The 24,933-nt window shown below is 42.5% G+C and overlaps 1 protein-coding gene and 1 long non-coding RNA gene across 3 annotated transcripts in view; one reads left to right on the top strand and one right to left on the bottom strand.

Moving 5' to 3' along the window:
* The window catches only part of GRM7 (glutamate metabotropic receptor 7), a 425,704-nt gene that overhangs the window by 121,306 nt on the left and 279,465 nt on the right, over positions 1–24,933 (top strand). For both annotated transcript variants that reach the window (XM_083723485.1, XM_083723484.1), the window contains exon 2: positions 21,757–21,973. In XM_083723485.1, the coding sequence (XP_083579611.1) occupies positions 21,757–21,973 (217 nt within the window). The remainder of the gene's footprint in view (positions 1–21,756; positions 21,974–24,933) is intronic.
* The window catches only part of LOC310838150, a 719,862-nt gene that overhangs the window by 432,420 nt on the left and 262,509 nt on the right, over positions 1–24,933 (bottom strand). The gene's annotated exons all lie outside the window — the stretch shown is intronic.

The following is a 24,933-nucleotide window of genomic DNA, read 5'->3' as shown; positions in this document are numbered from 1 at the left end:
CATAGTATGAAGTTGATGTGTTGGGAGCATAGCGAGACAGGAAACAAGTGCAGAGGTGTCACTGAAGGGGTGACCTATAGTGACAGCGGAGAGGCTTTAAGACAAGACATTCTACATTTGATTACAGGGCAGAGATACAAGGCAAACTGGGCAGCTAACAGGGAGTTTAATAGCCTACTACATTAAGTTCCTTAAGCCACTGGAAAGCTGAAATCTGTATTAAGATCAACAGTTTATAATGGCCACTAGATGGCATTGATGGTAAGGGGCTTTCAGAACATGAAAAGGGAAGACATACAGCATTCTAAATTTCAGTTTAATTTAATAATTGTGAGGGAGGGGGGAATTAGGTAATTCAGATAGGTTAGTCTGGGCTGCACAGTAAATTTGGTATTTTTATATTACTGATGTTTCATATCCGTAAACAGACTAGGTTTACTGCACAGCAGCCACCCTGACACATGCCTATCAAACAAGCACAAGTCCCATTTAGACTTGTAAATGACAGTGCTGCTAATAAATTTTGGTAAAACACTTTGCAGACACCTTAACAATTCTTTAACTAAGCTTCTCCTGCTGCCAATTCAGCAGTAGAACAGTGTGTGTTTAGCAGCATGTCTGGTCTTTCTAGTCCTAGGTTTTTCCAGCAAAGTCAATTTGTGTAATGACTCCAGCGCCACCTTTTACTTTCAATCTCCTACCAAGGATTTTCTCCAGTCACATCTATAGACCCCATCACTGACATGCTCCCACAGTTCTCTCTTTCAGTCAGCAGCTTTCCAGGCTGTCTTTTCCTTTCTTCATCCTGAGGAAGGAAACCATTTCACAGTCTCTTTTGAGGGAGACATAATCCATACTCATAGCAGTGCCATTAAAACTGGAGTTTATTCCAGTACAAATTAGGTAAAGGTAAAAGGACCCCTGACCATTAGGTCTAGTCGTGGCCGACTCTGGGGTTGCGGCGCTCATCTCGCTTTATTGGCCGAGGGAGCCGGCGTACAGCTTCCGGGTTATGTGGCCAGCATGACTAAGCCACTTCTGGCAAACCAGAGCAGCACACGGAAACGCAGTTTACCTTCCCGCCGGAGCAGTACCTATTTATCTACTTGCACTTTGACGTGCTTTCGAACTGCTAGGTTGGCAGGAGCAGGGACCGAGCAACGGGAGCTCACCCTGCCGCGGGGATTCAAACCACTGACCTTCTGATCGGCAAGTCCTAGGCTCTGTGGTTTAACCCACAGCGCCACCCGCGTCCCAGTACTCCTTAGGCTACTGCTAAATTTCTGTTGCATTTAACCCATAAAACTTCCAGCATAGGCTCACATGTAATATCAATAAAATGATTTTTTAAAAATAAAAAATCATTAGTCATCAATATGCGAATCAGCTCTCTAGAGAGGGGCAATTTCCTTTGCTGATGGCTCAGTTGACTAGAGGCTTGACTCAAAGGCCTATCCCTAATTCTGTTGTACACTCATACCTCGGGTTACAGGCGCTTCAGGTTGTGTTTTTTCACGTTACGGACCGCCGAAACCAGAAGTACTGGAACAGGTTACTTCCGGGTTTCAGCAGCCGCGCATGCACAGAAGTGCTAAATCGCACTTTGCACATGCACAGAAGTGCCGAATTGCAACCCACACATGCGCCACTGCTGGTTGCGAACACTGCAGTTTGCGAACGTACATCCCGTACGGATCATGTTCGCAACCCGAGCTTCCACCGTACAGTGTAGAGAGAAAGCAGCTTATAATTAGTATTCATAATGCTATTTTTATTTATTGTTGTCATAAACTGCTTTTTGCAGTGTTGTACATAAATAATGCTGCTGCTTTGTAAAATGACAGTCTGTAACTGGCACTAAATTATTGACAAGACAAACAAGGAATGAAGGATCAAGTCCATTAGCGGTTTGCTCCCTGAACTGTTTGGGAAATAAGTTCAGACACAGCAGAGAACCAGGAGGAAAAAACCCAATTCAGAGACCAAGAGAGAAGCCAGTGATGTGAATCTGTTGGTTCCTTTTTGGGCCCACTTTCCTTCTTCACCCAATAAACAACTGAAGAGAGCTATGTATGTATGTATCCGTGCACACACGCATACACATATACAGACAAGTAAGAAATACACACACAATCTTTTTCAGGAGAACACAGAAGGGGATATTAGACTTCTAATACAGTGGAAAGGAGGACAAACGAGAAGCTGATACAGCATAGCAACTGAATGTGAGCCGTGAATCAAGTCCCCTGTTTCAAGCTCTCCTCAGCCACAAATTCAGAAAGTGGCCTCAAGAAAGCCTTTATCCTCAGGGGCCATTTGCAAATGTGAGTGAAATAGTGCTATATCTCAAAGGAGTATTGCAAATAATTTATGTGAAGGGGTTCAAACGCTCATCCTGCACTATATAAATGCTGAATATTATTTAAGAACTACATAATTCCCCCTCAGTTGAGACGCTGCTCACTTCGAGAGTTGGGAAATCCACTCAGGAAGTTCACTTACCATTGTAAAGGTTTGTTTTTATGCTCCCTTTCTTTAGGGTCTTTGTGTGTTTTTTCTCAGTTCCTTCATTAACTCACAAGTGGTATTCTTTTGGCATTTGTTAGTTTTCTCCCTCCCTCTCTTGTTTTTGCAGTTAGCCTCCAAGGCAAATAAACGTTACGCTTTAACAAGTTTGCAGTGTCTATTGAACAAAAGCCAACACGCACACACTACAGAGCTATTTTTGGAGATGATAGAAGAAGCAGTTTATATTTTTATCAATATTAGCATATAATGTATTTTTTTATTTTTTAAAAAAGGCTTTCAGCTAGTTTACTGAAAGCTCTTGTAGAAATAGCACTGAGAAACACTGGAGGTATTAGTGAGCTATATGTAGGTCATTAAACTATAAACTTTCCCCCAAACAATTTCACATCCTCCCTCCCAGTTCACATTATCAACTCGGATAAAATTCTGTGAAAATCCACAGTGCCAGCCAGTTCATGATCCAATTTTAAATTGCAAATAATATGTTCTTAGAATAATTATTCTTTTCCCATCTGCTAGGGGGGAAATTGAATGTGCAATTTGCTTATGTATTTATAGCAGGTAGAGGGGTGGGCGGGAAGGAGTTTTATAAACAAACCTAGGCCCCCAAAAATCTCTATTATACTTACAGAAGGCATATAAAAGTCATGCTTTTTCTCAATATAAGAAGCACATTTTATGAGCAGCAAGATTCATCCAGTTTGGTTTTATTCTGCTTCTCAGAACATGAATGGTGTTTCAACACAAGGTTCTCTCGGTTTTATTGTTCTGTGATTTGTAACAATGTGATTTGTTTATATTTTTGTGTGTAGACCGGTTTGAGGTCTGACCAGTTTGACTTGTGACAAAAAGCAGTATGTGAGCAGGTGGAGCTATGGTCTAAACCACAGAGCCTAGGGCTTGCCGATCAGAAGGTTGGCGGTTTGAATCCCCTCGACGGGGTGAGCTTCCATTGCTCGGTCCCAGCTCCTGCCCACCTAGCAGTTCGAAAGCACATCAAAGTGCAAGTAGATAAATAGGGACCGCTCTGGCAGGAAGGTAAACGGCGTTTCCGTGCACTGCTCTGGTTTGCCAGAAGCGGCTTAGTCATGCTGGCCACATGACCCAGAAGCTGCCTGTGGACAAAAGCTGGCTTCCTCAGCCTACAGAACGAGATGAGCAGAGTCGTCCGCGACTGGACCTAATGGTCAGGGGTACCTTTACCTAAGCATACTTAATCATCATCACTACCACCCTCATTTTCCTTCCAAGCAGATCAGCAAAGTGCTTGAACCTGAACTGGGGTACCTTTCTCCTGTATCTGAGAAGCAAAAGGGTAGGAGCAGAGTAGACTATGTAACTCACATGTTCCCAATGTGGAAGGCCTAGATATGCCCCCTCCCAATGCCTTCTGGTTCCTGCCCATGTCGCTCTCCTTACTGAAATGAAGCATAAAAGAGACATTCCATTGTACCCAATAGCTGTGATATGTGCTTGGTTTGGGTGTGTTTCTGTGCAGAATCTACAACAGGTCCCCTCCCCCCAAAAAATGTTGGCTCTTCCTAATTTAACTCACACAGCTTGGGTTACCATACTCATTAAGGACTCACTTTATCCTGGGATTTTTCCAACCTGCTTGCTAGTTTGTTAATCATGCCAATGCATGAGAACCAACACACAAAACCCACAATATTTCAAGTGTGTACTTTTAAAACACATGGGCTCTAGTCAGTATATTTCATCTCCTTTTCCTCAGTTTTCAGTGCAGAATAATAATCTTGCTACGGTTCTTATTTTTATAGTACGTACGTAAATCGCTACCCAAGTTTTATTCAATACTTCAAACAAATTTGTGAGGTAGATCTTCTGTTATCATTCTCATTTTACAAGTAGGCAGGCATTGAGGCTCAGAATAAATAACAAATAACATGATGAACAAGTTTCCCAAGTCTCTGGCACAACTGTGGTGGTTTTAGTGGTGCCATACGAGAGTTGACCCTATTGGTCAGTTTACATTTCCCCATGGTGATAATTATGATGATTCATATGCCGCCCATTTGACTGGTTTCCCCAGCCACTCTGGGCTATTTCCAACAAAATACTAAAAACACAGTAAAACATCAACCATTAAATACTTCCCTGAACAGGGCTGCCTTCAGATGTCCTAATGAAGTCCTAATGAATGTCTTAATGAAGCAAAATTACTCATCTTATTGACCAGATGAGTTTAGTAGAGTTCTGTTGAAAACGTTACAGTATTCTGGGAGGTTCAGTCAAGCAACAACAAATGACCAAGGATTTAGAAGAGTCCCTAGCACCGGCAACAACTAAGGCAGCATCTGGCAGAGATGCTCTGTACCTGAGGAAAGGTGATAAGAGGGTAGAGGAATGCCTATTCTAACTGGAGACAGTTGGTAGATGATGGTGGAAGCAAGGGTAGCTCAACTGACACCATACAGGTGCATGTCTGCTGGTAGCTACTGTCTACAGGGCAGCTACTGATGTCAGCAGGGATGCTAGCCAATCATCAGCCATGCGCTTGCTGACTGAGTTGCCTCCAGCCTCTACTGCTGCCTCCCAATTATCACAAGTAATGAAGCATCCCATATCAATTGCTCTTCAGCAGTGACAGTGTATAACTGCAAATGAACCACCTCACCATGCTGGTATTGGCTACTAAACCATAGGAAATTCCATGTGTGGAGAGGATCAACTAGAATGCAGACGTATCTTCTGATTGGTCCATCATATTATAAACTAGTTCTGCTTGTTTCTTATCATTTATTGCAGGAATTCGGGGGAAGTGAGGACTTCCTCCATTCGTTCCCTCCATACTAAATCATTGTGTACTGCTCATAAATCAAAATTATACATGCTTATGATTTTGCACAGCTCATTTATCCAGTCCAAAAATGTCTTATGCTTGAAACTTGACTTGTTATGGTTTAATAGCTGGGTCTTTTTAGGACTTGTAAAACTGTCATTGTGGCCTTATAGGCTGGCTTTTAATAGAATCTTGCAAATTTATAAAGAACTTGTGATGTGCAAGAGTAAGAGAAAATACCCAAGACTTAAGATTTTTCAGAAGCCTTGAAGGGTGTGCCTAATGGATGTGCATTAGAGCAAAGCATCCAATTTGTGGGGGAGGGGGGTTATTAAAAAAATATTTCCTTGTGTCAACATTTTGTTCATTTGTTGATAGCCGCCCTGAGCCGGGCCTCAGCCGGGGAGGGCAGGGTATAAATAAAATTGTATTATTATTATTATTATTATTATTATTATTATTATTATTATTGAAGCCATAGGTGTAGATGAAGACATTCTGTCTTGTAAAGAGTTCCAGGCTCAGCTAAAAAGTTCTTGCCATACACAGTAAGCTGTGTATGTCTTTATTTGTTTGTTTAAAATAGCTTGAACTGTCTAAAGCAACACAACAAGCTATATGTGGCAGCATCGACTGCATCTCACATTTTCAGAAAGGGATATAGATAGTTCCTTTATTTTTGGTAGAGTTGAAGGCCGTTAGGCATGGAAACAACAATAAGGCACCATGAAGCTTGAAACCCCAATAAACCTTGTACTTAAGGCTTCTGTAGGGTAACAAGTTTAAAAAACCGAGAAGAGTGAGAATAACTGGAAGTAACCAAGTCTCCTTTATGCATGGGAACAGGGAGAGTAGGGATGGCCATGTATTACCAGAATTTTCATTCAGATCTGTTCAGACTGATTGAGATCAGGCCTGGTGGATTCCACCATCCTTATCTGTCAGTCTCCCTGCCCTTTCCTCCTTTTTTGGTAGTGCTGTGGTCTAAACCACAGAGCCTAGGGCTTGCCGATCAGAAGGTCGGCAGTTCGAATCACTGTGACAGGGTGAGCTCCCGTTACTTGGTCCCTGCTCCTGCCAACCTAGCAGTTCAAAAGCACGTCAAGTGCAAGTAGATAAATAGGTACCACTCCGGTGGGAAGGTAAACAGCATTTCTGTGTCCTGCTCTGGTTCGCCAGAAGCAGCTGTATGCCGGCTCCCTCGGCCAATAAAACGAGATGAGTGCAGCAACCCCAGAGTCATCCGCGACTGGACCTAATGGTCAGGGGTACCTTTACCTTTACCTATAGGTAGTGAGATACTGTTAAAAGGCCCCAAGGGCTAGCACACACTGTGAACACCATCCAGTTCCAGTTTTCCTCAATAGCATAGAATAATTACAAATCCAGGGAGAGAGCTGCCTTGCAAATGAGCAAGGGACAGCTTGTGTGTTATACAATTTTGGATATGAATGGCCAGCAGTTGACCCAGTGGCCAGCCAGATGCCCCTGGGAAACCCTGACCTGTGATTCCCAGCAGCTAGTAATTTGAGGTGTAACACCTCTGACAGTGGAGGTAGAACATAGCCACTGCCGCTGTTCACCTTGTCCTCTGTGAATTTGTCTAATCCTCTTTTCCATGTTGGTGGCCATCACTGCCTCCTGTGGGAGTCTGTTCCATAGTTCAACGATATGTTGTGTAAAGAATTACTTTCTTTTATCTGTCTTGAACCTTCCAACATTCAGCAAGTGTTCAAAGGAGGTGGAAAAACTTCTCTGTATCTATTTTCTTCATACCATGCGTAATATTATAAACTTCTACCATATCACCTCTTACTCACCTTTTCAGTAAACTAAAAAGCATCAAGTGCTGGATCCTTTCCTCTTAGAGGAGCTTTTCCATTCCTTGATCATTCTGGTAGCTAGATTATTTTAATAGCCAGGCCCTCGTCTCCCTACTTTATACAAAGTTTTGATCCTACTTGCAATGTTCCACCCTTTTGATATAGCAGTATCTTTGTTGTGACAGAAGCAACTTTGTTGTAGTATATAATTACCCAATGCATTAATTAGAAAGGTTAAGAGGGCTCCAGAGCAACCCCATCCTCAAGTGGGCTCAGCTAATAATTGGTCTGAAACATAACCTCAAAAGAGACAAGTGAATTTGAGGGTCAAGTAAGACTTCAAATTATATGCTTCAAAGCACCATGTTCCTTTCAAACTCATCCATATTGGAATAAGAATATGCAGATGCAGCCACTGACCAAGGATGTCATTATCAACATTTTTTCTCCTTGTTTGCCTCAGATGGGCAGGAGGAGCTTTTTGCACAAACTCATAGCCTGTATATTGGGATTTAAGTGTAAACTGACCAGTTTACTACTGAATGTCTCTAGCTGAGCCAACAAAGTTGTCAACTTGAACAAGGGCATCCCTTGCATGTAGCATCCTACCACCAATACACAGTATGTGAGTGTACCAGAAGAGATGGAAGGATTGAATTTGTCATTGTTATGGAGGTGCCTCAAAGCTAGTCTTTAAAAGCCAAACACTAGACCGGCTGTTATGGTTGCATTTTCCAAAGAGAAAAATGAAATGTGGGGTTCTGTTTTGCGCATATGTGGTTTTTATTTTGTTTCTCTTTAAAGTTTCATTGAGAGAGAAAAAAACCGTGCATCAAAGCATACCTTCTTGTTCTTTGGCACTGTGACTTATCTAGTTATGAACCTAGGAAGCTGCCTTATGCCAGGCCATTTTGTCCATCGATCCCAGTATTGTCTAGCTGTGACTGGCTCTCCAGGCTCTCGGGTAAAGATCTTTCTCATAATCTATTTACCTGACCCTTCTAGTTGGCGATGCCAGAGATTGAATCTGGGACCTTCAGCATGGAAAGCAGGTGCTTCACCACAGAACTAAAACCTTAGATTTTGAACCAAGAGCTGTTAGACAATCACACCAAACTTTTCTAGTTTTTAGCTGCCTACAGTTAACAATGTTGATGCATCTTTAAGCTCAATGTTCACAATTACTGGCATGCGTTCTAATATTTACGGATTTCAGGAGTGAGGAATAATAATAATAATAATAATAATAATAATAATAATAATAATAGCAGATTGCCAAATGTATGGAGATATGTCTGCCTGCCTGCCTGTTTCAAAGGGCCTAAAATCCTGCAGTCTAATAAGCAGAAGGAGGCTCCCTTATTCAGTGAACTTGCTCTCATGAGGAAGCATGCAGTTAACGGACTCTTCTGGATACAATCTTGAGGGACAGGTAGCAAGTTTAAAAGCCCATTTAATCTACAGTTGTGCAAGGCTTTCCATGCATTATTGCAGCTTCCCCTTTCTGTTGCATAATTTGTCGTGTACCTTTGCCCTTGTTTTCTCCATACAGCTTGTGTAGTCTGATCAGCCATTGCTAAATAATCCTATCAGGTGATCTTGAAAGTTTATACAATAATATGCTCTTTGTACGCCAGAACTGTGAGTGGTTCCTCATGGACCAGAAGCACATGTCAACAAGCAGTTGTGCTTTTAGCATAGTGCGTCCAGCTCTTTGAAACTCTATCCCAATAGAAAGCCTGCAGGACCCGTCCCTGCTAAATTTCAGACACCAGGTTAAGCAAGTTTTATTTCAGGAGATATTTAGACTAGTTTTTCTATTTCTGATGCTTTAATCTGTGTTTTGCGTTTTGCATAATGTGTTGAGTTTGTGGGTGCCTTGACTCTAAAGTCCTAAATGCTCTAACAGAGGGCAATGAACATATTGAAAACCTGAGACTTTATCCAAAATGTTGTTCTTTATGAAGTTGTGACCTGAGAATGCCTAAAGCCACAAATGTGTCTGTCCTTTACAAAAGCTGTCTACATTTACTGTCCCAGTAATGCAGAGTTGCTAATTCATCATTATGAATTGACTACAAAGATAACAAAGGAGAAAGACTGGGATTTGAGCAAACAGGATCTTGTTTGAACACAAGTAGCTTTAGTAATTGGCAAACATGAGCAGGCAAAGTAAGGGGAGAAAATGTGAACTGTAAACAGCTTAATGTTTTTGCAAAATTTCCACTATATGAAAGACTGTATTAAAGCAGCCTCTTTTGTTCAGCCACTCCAGTCCTCTTAATCTGAGTATTTCTTCTGAAATAAGTTTAAATGTTAGACAAGCCATGCCAGTGTTGTGATTAGGTAGCATATGTCATCCTCAGTGGAGAAGTGGTATAGTTAGCATTTAATGGATCACTTACTGAACATATTATAATTATTTTTACTTAATTTCAGATGTTGGTTCAATAGTCAAATAAACCAACACTTCATTACAATGGTACATTTATATTTACCTTTAACTTCACAGTATAATTCAATGCATGCCAACTCAAAAGTAAACATCTCAGAATTTAAAAGGGCTTGCTCCCAGATAAGTTTCTATAAGGTTGCAGACTAAATTATTTTAAGGAGTTGAAGCAGAAGTCTCCTTTGGCTTTTACTATGCTGGAAGATCTGAAAGCTTCAAAAGCAAAAAAAATTCAGGGGGCGGGGGGAGTTAAATGTAATTGCACAGATGTAAAGGGACGCGGGTGGCGCTGTGGATTAAACCACACAGCCTAGGACTTGCCGATCAGAAGGTCGGCGGTTCGAATGTCCATGATGGGGTGAGCTTCCATTTCTCGGTCCCTGCTCCTGCCAACCTAGAAGTTCGAAAGCATGTCAAAGTGCAAGTAGATAAGTAGGTACCACTCCGGCGGGAAGGTAAACGGTGTTTCCGTGTGCTGCTCTGGTTCACCAGAAGCAGCTTCGTCATGCTGGCCACATGACCCGGAAGCTGTACGCCAGCTCCCTCGGCCAATAAAGCGAGATGAGCGCCGCAACCCCAGAGTCGTCCACGACTGGACCTAATGGTCCAGTCCCTTTACCTTTACCTTTTACTTGGATGATATCATCATGCTGTTGGGCATGAGTGCTTGGTCTCAGACTGCATTCCAGGGGGAAGGGCCCTTGGTGTTTGTCCTAGCAGTAGAAGCACTTTCTAAATGAATAACTTTAATTCAAGGCTGCAAATTATTATTCATTGCTGTTGGAATGCCAGAGTTTTTTGTTATGCAATTAGTGAAGTAAATTGTGAACAAAGAACAGCTGGGAGAACTGATCTGAGCTCTGACAGAGGAACATTTCTACATCAGTACAAGTGAAACCCAAAACCAATTCAGAGCTGTTAATCATCCATCAATCACATTGAATTGTTTAGTATCTGACTGCAAATTTCTTCATAGTCCTTTTACTTTATATGCAAAGTGCATTGTGCCACGAGGAAACGGATGCTAAAATAACTTTTCCAAATAACTTTGGTTCAAAAGGTTGCGAATCTGTTTTCTGTGGCAATTTTTTCCCTTCGTGTTGTCTGGAACCCATATCAATAAAACTTAATAGGAGGCTGAAAGTGAAATTACAGCAAACTGTGCACTTAATAATACCCCAGTGGGAGCTCATTAATATCTCAACAGGTACACTCATGCATTATCTTAATCGCACATGATCCTTAAAGAAATTGCCTTTTTATTTTTATTAAAAGTTTCCTAACAACTGTCTTTTGGAAAGAAGTTTCAGGTTGGTCTCATTTTATTAAATTCTGCTTCGGTAGCAAAGAGATGAATAGCAAAATTTACTTAGTAATTTGAAGTGATATAACATTAGACATTGCATTTATATTGCTATTAATGTCAGTGTTTCTTTTTACCCAGTGGGAGAAACCAAGCAAGTAACAGAGCAAAAGCAGTAGGGCGGAGGAGATTGATCAGCCAACAGTGGCAGATGCCACAGTGAAGCAGGCTATATATCCTTTGTGGATTGCTCTCTCCCATATTCTAAGTGAGACACAGGAGCAACAATGAGATTTAATGCTCACGTTGGGTTGTGGCCAGAAAAAACAAAACTGTAAAATTTATTTATTTAATAAAATGTAGACACCACTCAATTGTAAAAATAAAACCTAAAAACAAAACAAAAACGAGGCTACAAACTTCAGACCATCTGTGGGTGATACTCAGAGTAAACATTCATTTAGAGTCAATGTTTAGAGTAATTGTTAATTTAGCTTACTTGGGGTGGGGGCAACCGGCATTCAAATTCACATTTTCAAGCGTGATCAGCAAAATGTACTTTCCCTCAAAGATCAAGAACTCAGAACATTTCAACATTTACTCCCACCCCCACCCCCTGTTAATAATCACCAATCTAAATAGCATTTCTGGTGTGCTTTGTTAAACCCAGATTGGCTTGTTATTGTTAGCTTGGTGTAATGGTTATATGGGGTTGCTCGTGTGTAAGTTGCCGCCACTCCTGGCTAGGTGACCTGGTTAACCTTTCCTGGCTGGACAGCCCCTCACTTTGTGGCTGTTCAGTCGCTGGCAGAATCCGACAGTGGGCGTTTCTTAAACCTTTTCCAACATAAAAGTTGTTTGACGCCCAGTCTCTTCCTACTCTCCCTGCGCGGAAGTCTTCTGTGCAGGGAGGGCGTGGGTAGCGGAGGACCTGTGCTCTCCCTGCTGGTGTCCAGTGAAGAGTCTCTGAGCCTGCTCTCTGCTTCCCCCATTGGCCCCCCTCCATCCCTGGTGTTGCGCTGATTTTCTTCCCCAACAGGAGACCTGCCTCTCTCCCTACTTGCCCCCTCTCCAGCATCGTTGTGGAGCCTCGCCTCCTCCTCTCGTTCCGATGGCAGTTCCCTGACAGTTGGTTTAAGGCAGGCGTGGCCAAACTTGGCCATCCAGCTGTTTTAGGACTACAGTTTCCATCATCCCTGACCACTGGTCCTGTTAGTTAGGGATGATGGGAGTTGTAGTCCCATGGCTGAGTTTGGCCATGCCTGGTCTAAGGGGTTAGTCCTCCAACTGGGTTGGGACCATGAATTTCTTCACTGTTGTGGTTCCATTTAGAAATGGAATCCACTGTATACGTGGAGATATTTCCCCATCCCTACTCAGGCCCCCTCTCATAATGAATGGGGTGCTGGGGCAGAGCCATGGAGCCAACCTCCAGCTGGCCTGGGTGAGGCTGAGGTGGGTAAGGCGATAGCCAGGTCAGGGATTTCTGAATGCACAGGCAACCCAGCACCCTGCCACAGCTTCTGAACAGTCTCAATATTGTTGCCACCCTGCCTGCTCCAGCCCTGCCCAGGGAAGCTATAGCAACACTGGTGTCAGGAGAGCAGCTTCACAACTTGGGCCCACCACACTGCCACTTTTCCAAGAGTTAAATTAAGAATTATTATTAATTATTAATTATTATTATTATTAAGAATTATTGGTCCCTATATCACTGAGGGAGTTGTTGTTGTTTAGTCGTTTAGTCGTGTCCAACTCTTCATGACCCCATGGACCAGAGCACGCCAGACACTCCTGTCTTCCACTGCCTCCCGCAGTTTGGTCAAACTCATGCTGCTAGCTTCGAGAACACTGTCCAACCATCTCGTCCTCTGTCGTCCCCTTCTCCTTGTGCCCTCCATCTTTTCCAACATCAGGGTCTTTTCCAGGAAGTCTTCTCTTCTCATGAGGTGGCCAAAGTATTGGAGCCTCAGCTTCAGGATCTGTCCTTCCAGGGAGCACTCAGGGCTGATTTCCTTAAGAATGGATAGGTTGATCTTCTTGCAGTCCATGGGACTCTCAAGAGTCTCCTCCAGCACCAGCACTGAGGGATAGATAATTACAAATATCTGCAAGTGTGCTCAATGAGAGTAGAGGCAGCAGTTGATCACCGAGGGTGGTACCTGGGGCTTGGAAAAATGTATTGCCCTAAGCCATAGGGTTCTGTTGCACTTTTGTTTATGGAGGGGAAGGAAGGTTTACCCCATGTTCTTTCTCTGCATGGTCCAAAGGGCTATCAATTCTGTGTGAAGCATACATCTCACTGGATTGTACATTTGTAGAGTCTGCATCAGTCTTTCTGTTGAGAGACTATGGAAAACATCTGTTTTCATCCATTTTTTTTTGGCTCAGTTTAATCCCTACAACACAGGGATGTTTTCACTGCATCTGTTATGAAATATGTTACAGCACTCAATCATGTTCAGTAAACCCTGACTTTCAGAAGAAACTCAGTAAGAAAAGAGGGGGGATAGCTCTCCCTGGGGAGGAAACAAAAAAGATTTCGAGAATAGAGTTCTGTACAAATAAGGTAATGGGGGGAAAATATGATGAAGAGCAATGCAATAAAATGCCAATGGGTGCATTCTATTTGATTACAACGATTTCTATGTACTTTTCCATGCATTGTAGCTGTGCTGCACAATATGAAAAAGAAAGAGTTCTTGGAAACAATTATATATACCGAAATGATATTGAAAATTATACTGGACTTTTAAAGGTCAGTCCTGCCATTGCATTTTAGAAGGTTGGCTTCTCTGTTCAAGTGCAGATCAGCACCAGCCTATGGACCACCACTCTGTATGGAACTGAAGAAGACTCCGTACCAGCCACATGAAAGCCATTGGTTTCTGCACACTCATCCACACACAGATCCTCCATCCTGGAAGCATAATCACAGTCCTGAGTGCCAATTAGGGAGGTGTGGAGGAGCACATTTGACCCTTGGGCTTGAGGTCCCTCGCCCATTCAACCCAATGTAAAATATTAGACCAACAAACCAGAATAATGATAAATGGCAATCTCATTCAAAACTACCCATTTGTTTAGTTTTGCTGCTACTACAAAGAGGAATACTCTGTGAATGGTATAGAAATCTTCATTTGCTTAAAAAAAAAAGCCCTGTGAATATCATTTATAGACCAGCTGGTGCACAAGGACAAGGAACAATATACTGCTGGCTTAAACCCCTGGCACTACAGGGCAAAGCAAACAACATTTTCAACTAGATCGGTGCCAAGGTATCAGCCATAGTAACAGTATCAGCAGGCCAAGGGAATGAGGTGATACATTTCATTCAGATTGCAGAAGGCACAGAGTGAAACCCAAGTTCAGTAAAATCCTACCTGATGTTAAGTTCCAGTAAATATCTGGGTGTACTGTTCATTTTTAAGCAAAACTTATATGTGGGGCGGAATTGTCCATTTAATCCATATCAACCAGGCTACATAAACCAAACTTCCTCAGCAAGACTATAAGGCTAAAGGACAAAGTCCTTCTTGAGATACCTTAAAGAACCAGGACATTTGTGACTTTAAAGGTTAAAAACCTGCAGTTGAATTGAGCCCAGAAGCATGGCAGCAATCGCTGCAGCACCTTGAGATAGGCAAAATATGCTCCGCTGAGGCTAGAGGCCAATCTGCACATTAACATTATTCACACTTGCTTTAAAAAGTGTGCTTAAATTGGCTGCTCTCATTCTGAAGAAAAAATAGCTGCAGGGCCCCCGATCAAGAATGTGTTTCTAATCCAGATCGGGAACTGTGCCAGTTTCCTCCTGAAAATCATTTTCCTCCTACTCAGCTTCCATTTGCCCCCCAAAGGCTCTGTTCCATGCAAACAGGACTATTGGGGACAAACTTCCAATCCAGATCAGGAGTACATAAAATTGGCCAGTTTAACTCTCTATTCCAATGGGGCTGCTGCGAAACGTAGCAGCTATTTCATATATTTGAAAAACAAATATTACACTAGTTGGTCTATAAGGAGCTACTGGACAATTTTTTAATTTTTATTTTGAAAAACAAATTTAGCAAACCTGAACCACTTTGTGCTCTGTGTAGTACTCAACAATCATGGGTCAGTCCTATTCAAATTCCTAGGAATATGTTTAATTTACTAAGCTATCGGGGTCCAATTTACCATGACAGAAAGGAATAGGAAAGCGGAACTACCAAATGTCAAGCTAACTGTGGTTCATTTTGTCCCCACAAACTTTGCAAAACAGGGTAAAAATAAGGCAACCATTACCCCCCCCCCCGCAAAAAAAAAATTACACTAAGAGAGTTTGAGAGAGCTGCCCCTCTGCAAAGAGAAGAAGAATACACACTCAGGTTGTAAACGTGTTTCACATGATCCTTGTTTAGAAGAGGAGTTTGTGGTGAGAATCACTGAGGACTGTTGAGGTGACATCCTGCAGCTTTAAGATTGAATGCTCATGGTGGGTCTCTATTACATATCAATCCGACAGTGCTTATATAATGGATTTATGGTTCATGGCTTCCCAGTCATTTTTTAAAGTGTGAATTAGCCAAGATGCTTTTTTTGTGTGCTTAAACAAATTCCATCTCCTTGTCAGCCTCTCTTCTCTTTCTACTTTTAATCCTGCAGCAAAGCCATGGTAATGCTGAATTTGTTGACATCCCTGCCATTCCCATGGCAGCAGGGTGCGGCGCTTTAAACACCGGAGCATTGCAGGATCAAAAACAGGAAAGAAAGAAAGTATAGCAGGGCTCCAACCCTGAATTCTAATACTGACATTTTTATAGCAGCAGAGCATGCATTAGGAACTTTTGTTGTCTCTTTTGTTAATGCATTTACTCTCTTTAGTGATGCCTAAGTATCCACCCCACTAAAGCTGTCTCTTTGATTTGTTTGTTAGCCACCCCTCTTTGGCTGGCCAATACTCAGGCTTTTGGTGGTTGTTTTATTTAGTTCGTATATAAACAGCTTCCTATGAGGTATCCCAATGTACTATATTATATACTGTATACAGTAGTCCCTCATTTACACACATTTGACTTGCACGATTTCAACCACCTGCAGAGGAGAACAAACACAAGCCAGTGTTTTGAGTTCAGTCCACTGTGCGCTGGGGGTCTAATGTGGAGTAATCACCAAGTAGCATTTTGGGGAGAGGGATTAGGACCTAATGTTACAGATAAGTATTTCTGTATACCTTTGTATTGTTCCTCGGTGTCCCTGTTTTACCTCCCAAGTTGATCAGCATCTGCCTACCTGAATTCTGCATTAGAGGGAATGAAAAATATGTTCATAAATACCAATGATGCCGAGAGACCACAGTATTCTCTCAAGAAATTGTGGATGATTTTGAGTTCCCAATATCTTGTCAATGACATATGTTTGTGTTGCACACTCCACTTCTCATCCCTACCAGAAAAGGCCCTTGACAGCTGAGCACTCACAATTCACAGTAGTTCACTAGCTTGAGTTTTGATTCTAGACTTCCTAAATTTATGGTTCCTGTATGATTGCAGATTCTTGGCTGCTTTGTTTCCTGACAAGCATCTCTCTCCTGAAGACACCTTTCAGCTTCCTATTCATCTGTGACTTGATTGCTCTAGAATTGAACTTTTTGACTCAAGAAGTGGTATATTGAGTTTTTTTTCTTTTCTTTTAGCTGACTTGAGCAGATGTTGTTTGTTTCATACTTATGAGATGGTAACTTTGTGCTGTGAATTGCAGTGATGATCCTTCAGGGAGTAGATATGATGGAAAGAGGACTTCAGCATAGCTCACAAAGTTTATTGCAGGGCTTGCAGGAAATATTGGACCAAATTGGTGACACTGCAAAAAAGAAAAGAAAGAGGAAAAACAATCTGTACAAAATTCCTCACGCCACACAAAGTTTATATGCACACACACACACACACACACACACACAGGTACCTTGGGTTAAGAACTTAATTCGTTCCGCAGGTCCTTTCTTAACCTGAAACTGTTCTTAACCTGAGACACCACTTTAGCTAATGGGGTCTCCCGCTGCCGCTGGGCAATTTCTGTTCTCATCCTGAAGCAAAGTTCTTAACCCGAGGTACTATTTCTGGGTTAGCAGAGTCTGTAACCTGAAGCGTCTGTAACCCGAGGAACCACTGTATATATATGAGAAAATGTGGAATGAAGCTGACATCTGGATTATGTGTCTCAAGAGTTAAACACACACACAATCAGATTTAAAGCCCTGTGTATCATTCGGCAACTCACTCATTTAAAAAGGAAACAAAGAATTTCAAGAAGCCAGGGCTTTATTTAATTCCTTTTTAGATTTATCACCCATTAGATTCCTTACCCACCCCTTTCCATAAATTCCCTGGACGGGTTACAAATAATGACTGCTTGTGAACACATACATTTTTTTTTATTGCTAACTGTTGACACCCCACTGCACCCCATCTTCCATGGTAGGCAAGATGGTAGGGACATATCAAAGCCAGGGGGCCTGTCAAAGGAGTCCATTCCTTTCTTTAATGCCCTGTGTGTTGTTATACTGTAGATTTCTCTTTCTAGTTATTTAACCTGCTGGAAAACAGTCCATCAGCATAGTCCACTAACCAGGACAAAGAAGCCCTCCAAGCTAAAGGGATAGCTTGACTTATAGGTTCAGGCATCTCAGAGTTGGCAGTGTGGTGTTTTTATGATATCTTGGTTTTGAGAGCCAGTGTGGTGTAGTGGTTAAAAGTGGTAGTCTCGTAATCTGGTGAACCGGGTTCGCGTCTCCGCTCCTCCACTTGCAGCTGCTGGGTGACCTTGGACTAGTCACACTTCTCTGAAGTCTCTCAGCCTCACTCACCTCACAGAGTGTTTGTTGTGGGGGAGAAAGGGAAAGGAGATTGTTAGCCGCTTTGAGACTCCTTTGGGTAGTGATAAAGCAGGATATCAAATCCAAACTCCTCCTCCTCCTCCTCCTCCTCTTCTTCTTCTTCTATATTGGTATATCTTTCTAAACATGTAGATTATAAATCCATTAAATAAATGAAAAAGGATCAGGGGCACTGTGTCCTTTTTTGCCACTTGAGGTGAAACAGGAAGTGCAGCCTTGCCCTGCCACTGCCATTATACCTGCTGTCACTGCCGTCGCTTCTCTGCTGGCCTGCAGGGCTGCCAGAGGCAGCTGCCACAGTCCACCTAATGACTGAGGCTGTTCTGAATATTGTTATATTTGGAGATAATGCTCCAAACTTGCCACCAAGTGATGCTGTTCACAAGGCCATTTGTCAGGAGGGGTGCTGACAAGCTCTCCTAACCTTGGGATCTCTTAAGCCAGCTTTAGTCACCATGTATGATGACCTAGTGGGACGCAGGTGGCGCTGTGGGTTAAAGCCTCAGCGCCTAGGACTTGCCGATCGAAAGGTCGGCGGTTCGAATCCCTGCGGCGGGGTGCGCTCCCGCTGCTCGGTCCCAGCGCCTGCCAACCTAGCAGTTCAAAAGCACCTCCGGGTGCAAGTAGATAAATAGGGACCGCTTACCAGCGGGAAGGTAGACGGCGTTTCCGTGTGCGGCTCTGGCTCGCCAGAGCAGCGATGTCACGCTGGCCACGTGACCCGGAAGTGTCTCCGGACAGCGCTGGCCCCTGGCCTCTTAAGTGAGATGGGCGCACAACCCCAGAGTCTGTCAAGACTGGCCCGTACGGGCAGGGGTACCTTTACCTTTACCTATGATGACCTATGTTAGTAGAGAGACAGGGAAAGGAGTCCTTGTTAATTCTACTCAACCTTTCAGTAACTTTTGATAGCAACCTTTTGGAGTGGCTGTCTGAATTAGAGGTGTGGTGATTCCAGTCTTATTTGGATGGTAGTTTCCAGTGGGTAATGCTCTTCCGCCCCTGGAGCCTTCAACGAGGGGATCCTCAGGGTTTATTTCATCTCCCATGTTGTTTAAAATCTACACTAAACGGCTGAGGTGGGATCTTCCAGAGTTTCAGAAAATGACATCAGCAATATGCTGATGACACACAGCTCTTCTGCTCCTTTGCTTCTGCCGGTGTGGCAGTGGATGTGCTGGATTGTTGTCTTGCCTCGGTAATGGATGGAGGCAGTATTAGGCTTAGGACCTTAATACCTCAAAGACCGCCTCTCCCCATATAAATTGACCTGGACTCTGCATTCATCATCTGAGGCCCTTCTTCATGTGTCCCATCCATGAGAGGTCTGGAGGATGGCAACACAAGAACAGGCCTTTTCTGCAGTGGTTCCTCACCTGTGGAATGCTCTCCCTAGGGAGGCTTGCCTGGCGCCTTCATTACATATAGTTTGGTGCCAGGCAAAAGCATTCCTCCCAGGCCTTTGGCTAATTAAACCATCTATGATTTAATTGTGTTTGGGTTTGCTGTTTTTGTTATGTATTTTTGTGTTTTTATTTTGTAAATTGCCTTGTGATCCTTAGATGAAGGTCAGTATAGAAATTTAATGATAGATAGATGATAGATAGATAGATAGATAGATAGATAGATAGATAGATAGATAGATGATAGATAGATAGATGATAGATGATAGATAGATAGATAGATGATAGATAGATAGATAGATAGATAGATAGATAGATAGATAGATAGATGATAGATAGATGATAGATAGATAGATAGATAGATAGATAGATATAGATAGATAGATAGATGATAGATAGATAGATAGGTAGATAGATAGATAGATAGATGATAGATAGATAGATAGATAGATAGATAGATAGATAGATAGATAGATAGATGATAGATGATAGATAATAGATAGATAGATAGATAGATGATAGATAGATAGATAGATGATAGATAGATAGATAGATAGATAGATAGATATAGATAGATAGATAGATATAGATAGATAGATAGATAGATAGATAGATAGATAGATAGATAGATAGATAGATGATAGATATAGATAGATGATAGAATAGTCTTTTGCTGGGTTTCTGTGCTGCAGTGCCAGTTGATGCTTTACGAATTGAAGTGGCTTGGTCCTTATGTTCAGTCTCCCAGCAGGCCAGCTTATAATACAAAAAATTATCTAAAAACCAATATTAATAACATTAACAAAATATCAACCAAGAAATAAACTACTCACTGTTGAATTCATAAACACACTTTCCTCACTACCATCATATTTTGGCTTTTGTAATATTTGTAATATTGCATAAGTGTTATCAAATATGTGGTAGTAAGTATACCTGATTTTATTTTGAAAGTGTGATGGTAAATCTCTGTGTTGAAGATAGTACTGGTCCTCCTCAAATTCTTGCAAGAAGGTATGCTCAGGGTGATGAAGCCCCTTAAAAATTTCAGTTCCCTGCTTGAGACACTTACTGACTTGACAGGGACCTGTTTAAAATGAGCAACAAATTCTTTAAAAAATGCAATCCTAGCAGAAAGGCAAGCAAGGATAGGAAAGGTAATGAGGGATAGATTTCTCTTTAAAATGTAATAAATGCTTCTATAACCTTGCCTGAAAGTTTGAGCACTATTTTGGTGAATAATTTACAATAGCAAGGAGAGGCTGATGCTGCAGGTTCTTTCTGTTTGGTGAAACATTACTGAAAATAATGATTAAATAAGGCAGGGTCAGCCATGTTAAACCAAACAGATATGTCAATGAACAGTGTAACGCTTCCATCAGAAACATGTTGTCAAATGGTTACATATCATTATCAATGGGATTTGGCAGTGCTGTGTGGTTTTGAGTATGGCCATGATTGCACATACAAGAATGAAATTTAGTATTAATAGGTGCTATCTAACCTTGTACTCTTCCAATCATTTTGTCTTTACAAGCATTTCACCTTGCCGGATGCTATGATCTTCCTCCTCCTCCTCCTCCTCCCCCCATGCCCTGTTTTGGGGGTTCTTCCAATGCCTCCCCCAAACCAAAAACAGGAGGCATGAGAGAAGGAGAGAAGGAAAAGCCCAGTTTTGCAAGTAGAAGTCATTATGTGGGGTTTCCACTGGTGGGGCTGGTTAGGTGAATCCTGCCTATTCTTTTCTTAAAAGGAGACACAAATCAAGGCCTCGTGTCTGAATAGTTAAATCAGAACATACATAGGCAGCCCTGGTGAAATTTCAGAAGGCAGAGGTGGTCTGACTAGGAATTTTGCTGATTGGGAATTGGATTTGAAGTGCTCTACACTGCTCCATTATGTCCCCACTGATACACATAATCCCTGAATTTTAGGGAGGGCTTCATACTTGAGATTCCAGTGGATCTTACACTCAGGTCCTACTTGCCAGTTTTGTGAGAACAGGATGCTGAATTAGATAGCCTTAGCCTGATCCAGCAAGCTCTTATGTTTTTAATGGCTGGTTAACTGGATTTTCTCATAAATTGGTAATGGTTATGACTGAGATTGATGAGAGCCAAAGTAACTGAGATGATCACAAATTGGTGGGAACTAAGGCTCTAGTAGGCAGTAATTCAGACTAGCAGAGCTAAGTGTAAACAGGCAAATACTCAAGAACCCTAAAGATGGTGAAATATTGTTGACAAATCGCGCATCATAAAGTCCATTGGGGGGGGGCAAGCTTACCCAAGACTTATCTCAAAGCATGCTAACTTATCCTTCATCAAAGAGGTTCATGGAAGTTTTTTGGGGACAAAACTGATAATAGTTTAATTGGCCTATTAGTATTCACATAATGAAAATCATTTGAAAGATGGCTTCATTGACTTTCACTTAGGCACTGACGGAGATAGAAAGTAACAGATGGGCACTGGGAAGACTAATTGTGTTATAGCTCAAGCTAATTGTTGTGCGTGTGTTGAGTTTATCAATTTATAACTCCAAATAATTGTTCTATTCCCTACAGATACCCCAAATCAGTTATGCTTCAACTGCACCAGAACTAAGTGACGACAGGCGCTACGATTTCTTCTCACGGGTGGTACCTCCAGATTCCTTCCAAGCGCAGGCGATGGTGGACATCGTGAGAGCTTTGGGGTGGAATTATGTCTCCACATTGGCTTCTGAAGGAAGTTATGGAGAAAAAGGCATGGAATCTTTTATACAAATTTCCAGAGAGTCAGGTAGGTGTCAAACCACGCTGCACAAAATTGGAACTTATTTTAAATACTATATTGAATGAAGCTTTATCCTTTAACATTATTCATACCTTCACAATTCCATTCCTATGGTTTCTTCATTTCTCTCTTCTCAACTTACATAGAGGTTTTTAGGAACAAAGCACTTATGAGTCTGAGAGCTAAATGGCATTAATGCTCTGTTGGAGAAAGATATATCAGTGAAATTGTATCAAGCTTCTGGTGTGCCCACTGTTAAAATCACATGCTATGGTGAGATAGTACAAAGCAATGTTTTAGCATATTGAGTCCTTTTCTCTTCACAGCCAAGAGTGCTTTTAAACCAAGCAATTTCTTAGATATAAACTTTATGTCAGACAATTCTTCTATGTCTTTCAAATAATTTTACACATATTTTTTTTTAATCAGATGGGACAATGTGAGGAGGTCTCAGCTTGAGGGATCAAAGGTTATTAGCTCTGAAGAGACACCAAACCTGTTTTAATGCAATGGGCTTGGAAGCCTAGAGAACTCCAGTCTATTGATATATGTTCAAAGGCTCCCCACTTACATTTGAAGATATTCACACACTATTTGAGATAAATCAGTGGTTTTCAAACACACCTCTTGGGAACCTTTTCCACAATGATGAGTCTGCTGTGGAACCCCTGCACATGTCTTTTATAGAAATACTAGTATGTGGTGGAAGATTCATGGCCGCATTTTAGAATGTCCATCCATAGGTTTTGGCAGTAGATGTCTGAAATCCAGTTGCCCACATTGCTGTTGCATAAGAGAGGGAGGGACGTAAGGTGTCAGCAAGGTCAGCAAATGCACCTGTGGGAGCACTGGCTTGGTTCTGCTGGTGTGTTTTCATCATAATGACCTCACTGCTGCCTCAACCCTCTCACCCTGGTATGTCATAGTGACATGCTGCAGCCCCACCCCATCACCTAGTACTGCTTATGGGCTCCGTCACTGCCTTGAGTACAAGCTGTTTTCCATGTGAGTTTATCTGCTGCTACTGATCTCCTCAATGAGAATCTTGATACATTGCCAAAGAATCCCAGGGTTCTCTGCAGCACAACTTGAGAGTCATGCACGGAACCTGCTTTGCCATAGCGAAATACATCATCTCAAAACAGAACACTCCAGATGGTAAGAAAATGAAAGCTAGTCTTCTGCTAGCTCAGATAAGCTGAAACATTTGGTGGATTTAAGAAACAGGTTGTTACGGAGGAAAGTGTACCCCGGTGAAAGGATTTTGCTGCCTCTGTTCAGGATAGACTTAAGGACTGGAGGAGACTAAATGAGCCAGTTGGATTAAAGTATCTGGATTTTACTTTTTCATCAGGAGAGATGTATAAATGCTGCCACCCCAAATATATAACTCCATGTTCTAGTTACAGAAATGTGAATACTTGCAGAAATAGTATGTCCACGTGTAAATTGATGGTCACACTACACCTTGAATACATTGCTCAGTTTTTGTTACATTACCTTAAAATACTTGCAATCAGTATAGATCACTTGCAAACAATACTTGCAATCAATACAGAAAGTGAGACTAAACAGTTATCATTCAGAAGTAGGGGGCTGCTGATTCTTCTAGATCTGTCAGCAGCCTTCGACATGGTCGATCACGAACTCCTGGACCACCGCCTTGCCGACGTGGGGATCCAGGGCACAGTCCTTCAATGGCTGCGCTCGTTTCTCTCTGGTCGGGGACAGAGGGTGGCGCTTGGGGGGGAATTATCATCGCGCCACCCCTTGGTGTGTGGAGTGCCTCAGGGTGCGATTCTCTCCCCGATGCTTCTTAACATCGTTATGCACCCCCTCGCCCAGCTTGCCCGGAGTTTTGGGCTGGGCTGCCATCAGTATGCTGATGACACCCAACTCTATCTGTTGATGGATGGCCATCCTGACTCGGCCCCAGACACACTGGCGAGATGTCTGGAAGCTGTGGCTGGATGGTTACGTGGGAGCCGGTTGAAGTTAAATCCTTCGAAGACAGAGGTCCTCTGGCTGGGCCGGGACGATATGGGATTGAGGGGGCAACTCCCATCTCTTGCGGGGGTGCAATTGGTGCCAGCACCGTCCGTTAAGAGTTTGGGTGTAATCTTCGATACCTCCCTCTCTATGGAGGCGCAGATTACAGCTATAACAAAGGCGGCATTTTTTCATCTCCGCCAAGCTAAGCAGTTGGCCCCTTATCTCTCTCGCCCTGACCTAGCCACTGTGATCCATGCGACGGTCACCTCCAGACTGGATTATTGTAACTCGCTCTACGTGGGGCTGCCCTTGAGACTGACCCAGAAACTCCAGCGGGTGCAGAATGCCACGGCGAGACTCCTTATGGGGCCTTCACTGCGAGATCACATTCACCCAGTACTATACCAGCTGCACTGGCTCCCGGTGGAGTACAGGATCAGGTTTAAGGTGCTGGTTTTAACCTTTAAAGCCCTATGCGGCCTAGGACCCTCGTACCTACGGGACTGCCTCTCCTGGTATGCCCCACAGAGAAACCTACGGTCTGCAAATAATAACATCCTCAAGGTCCCAGGCCTCAGAGAGGTTAGGCTGGCCTCAACTAGAGCCAGGGCCTTCTCGGCTGCGGCTCCAATCTGGTGGAACGCTCTGTCACAAGAGACTAGGGCCCTGCGGGACCTGACATCTTTCCGCAGGGCCTGCAAGACAGAGTTGTTCCACCAGGCCTTTGGTCAGGGCGCAGCCTGACTCCCTCCTCTGGCAACCTGCACAGAATATTACTTAACTGGTTGTCATTAATTTGATTTTAATTAATTTTTATAATGAATATTTTGAATGCGTGATTATTTGATTGTTTGATTATTTGATTATTGTTAGCTGCCCTGAGCCCGGCTTTGGCTGGGGAGGGCGGGATATAAATAAAATTTATTATTATTATTCTTATTAAGTATGGTATTCCTTTTGCAGACAAAGGAATG

The sequence above is a fragment of the Podarcis gaigeae genome, assembly GCF_964106915.1.
Source record: "Podarcis gaigeae genome assembly, chromosome: 2".
NCBI classification, from domain to species: Eukaryota; Metazoa; Chordata; class Lepidosauria; order Squamata; family Lacertidae; genus Podarcis; species Podarcis gaigeae.
This window is presented reverse-complemented; position numbering and strand designations above follow the sequence as displayed.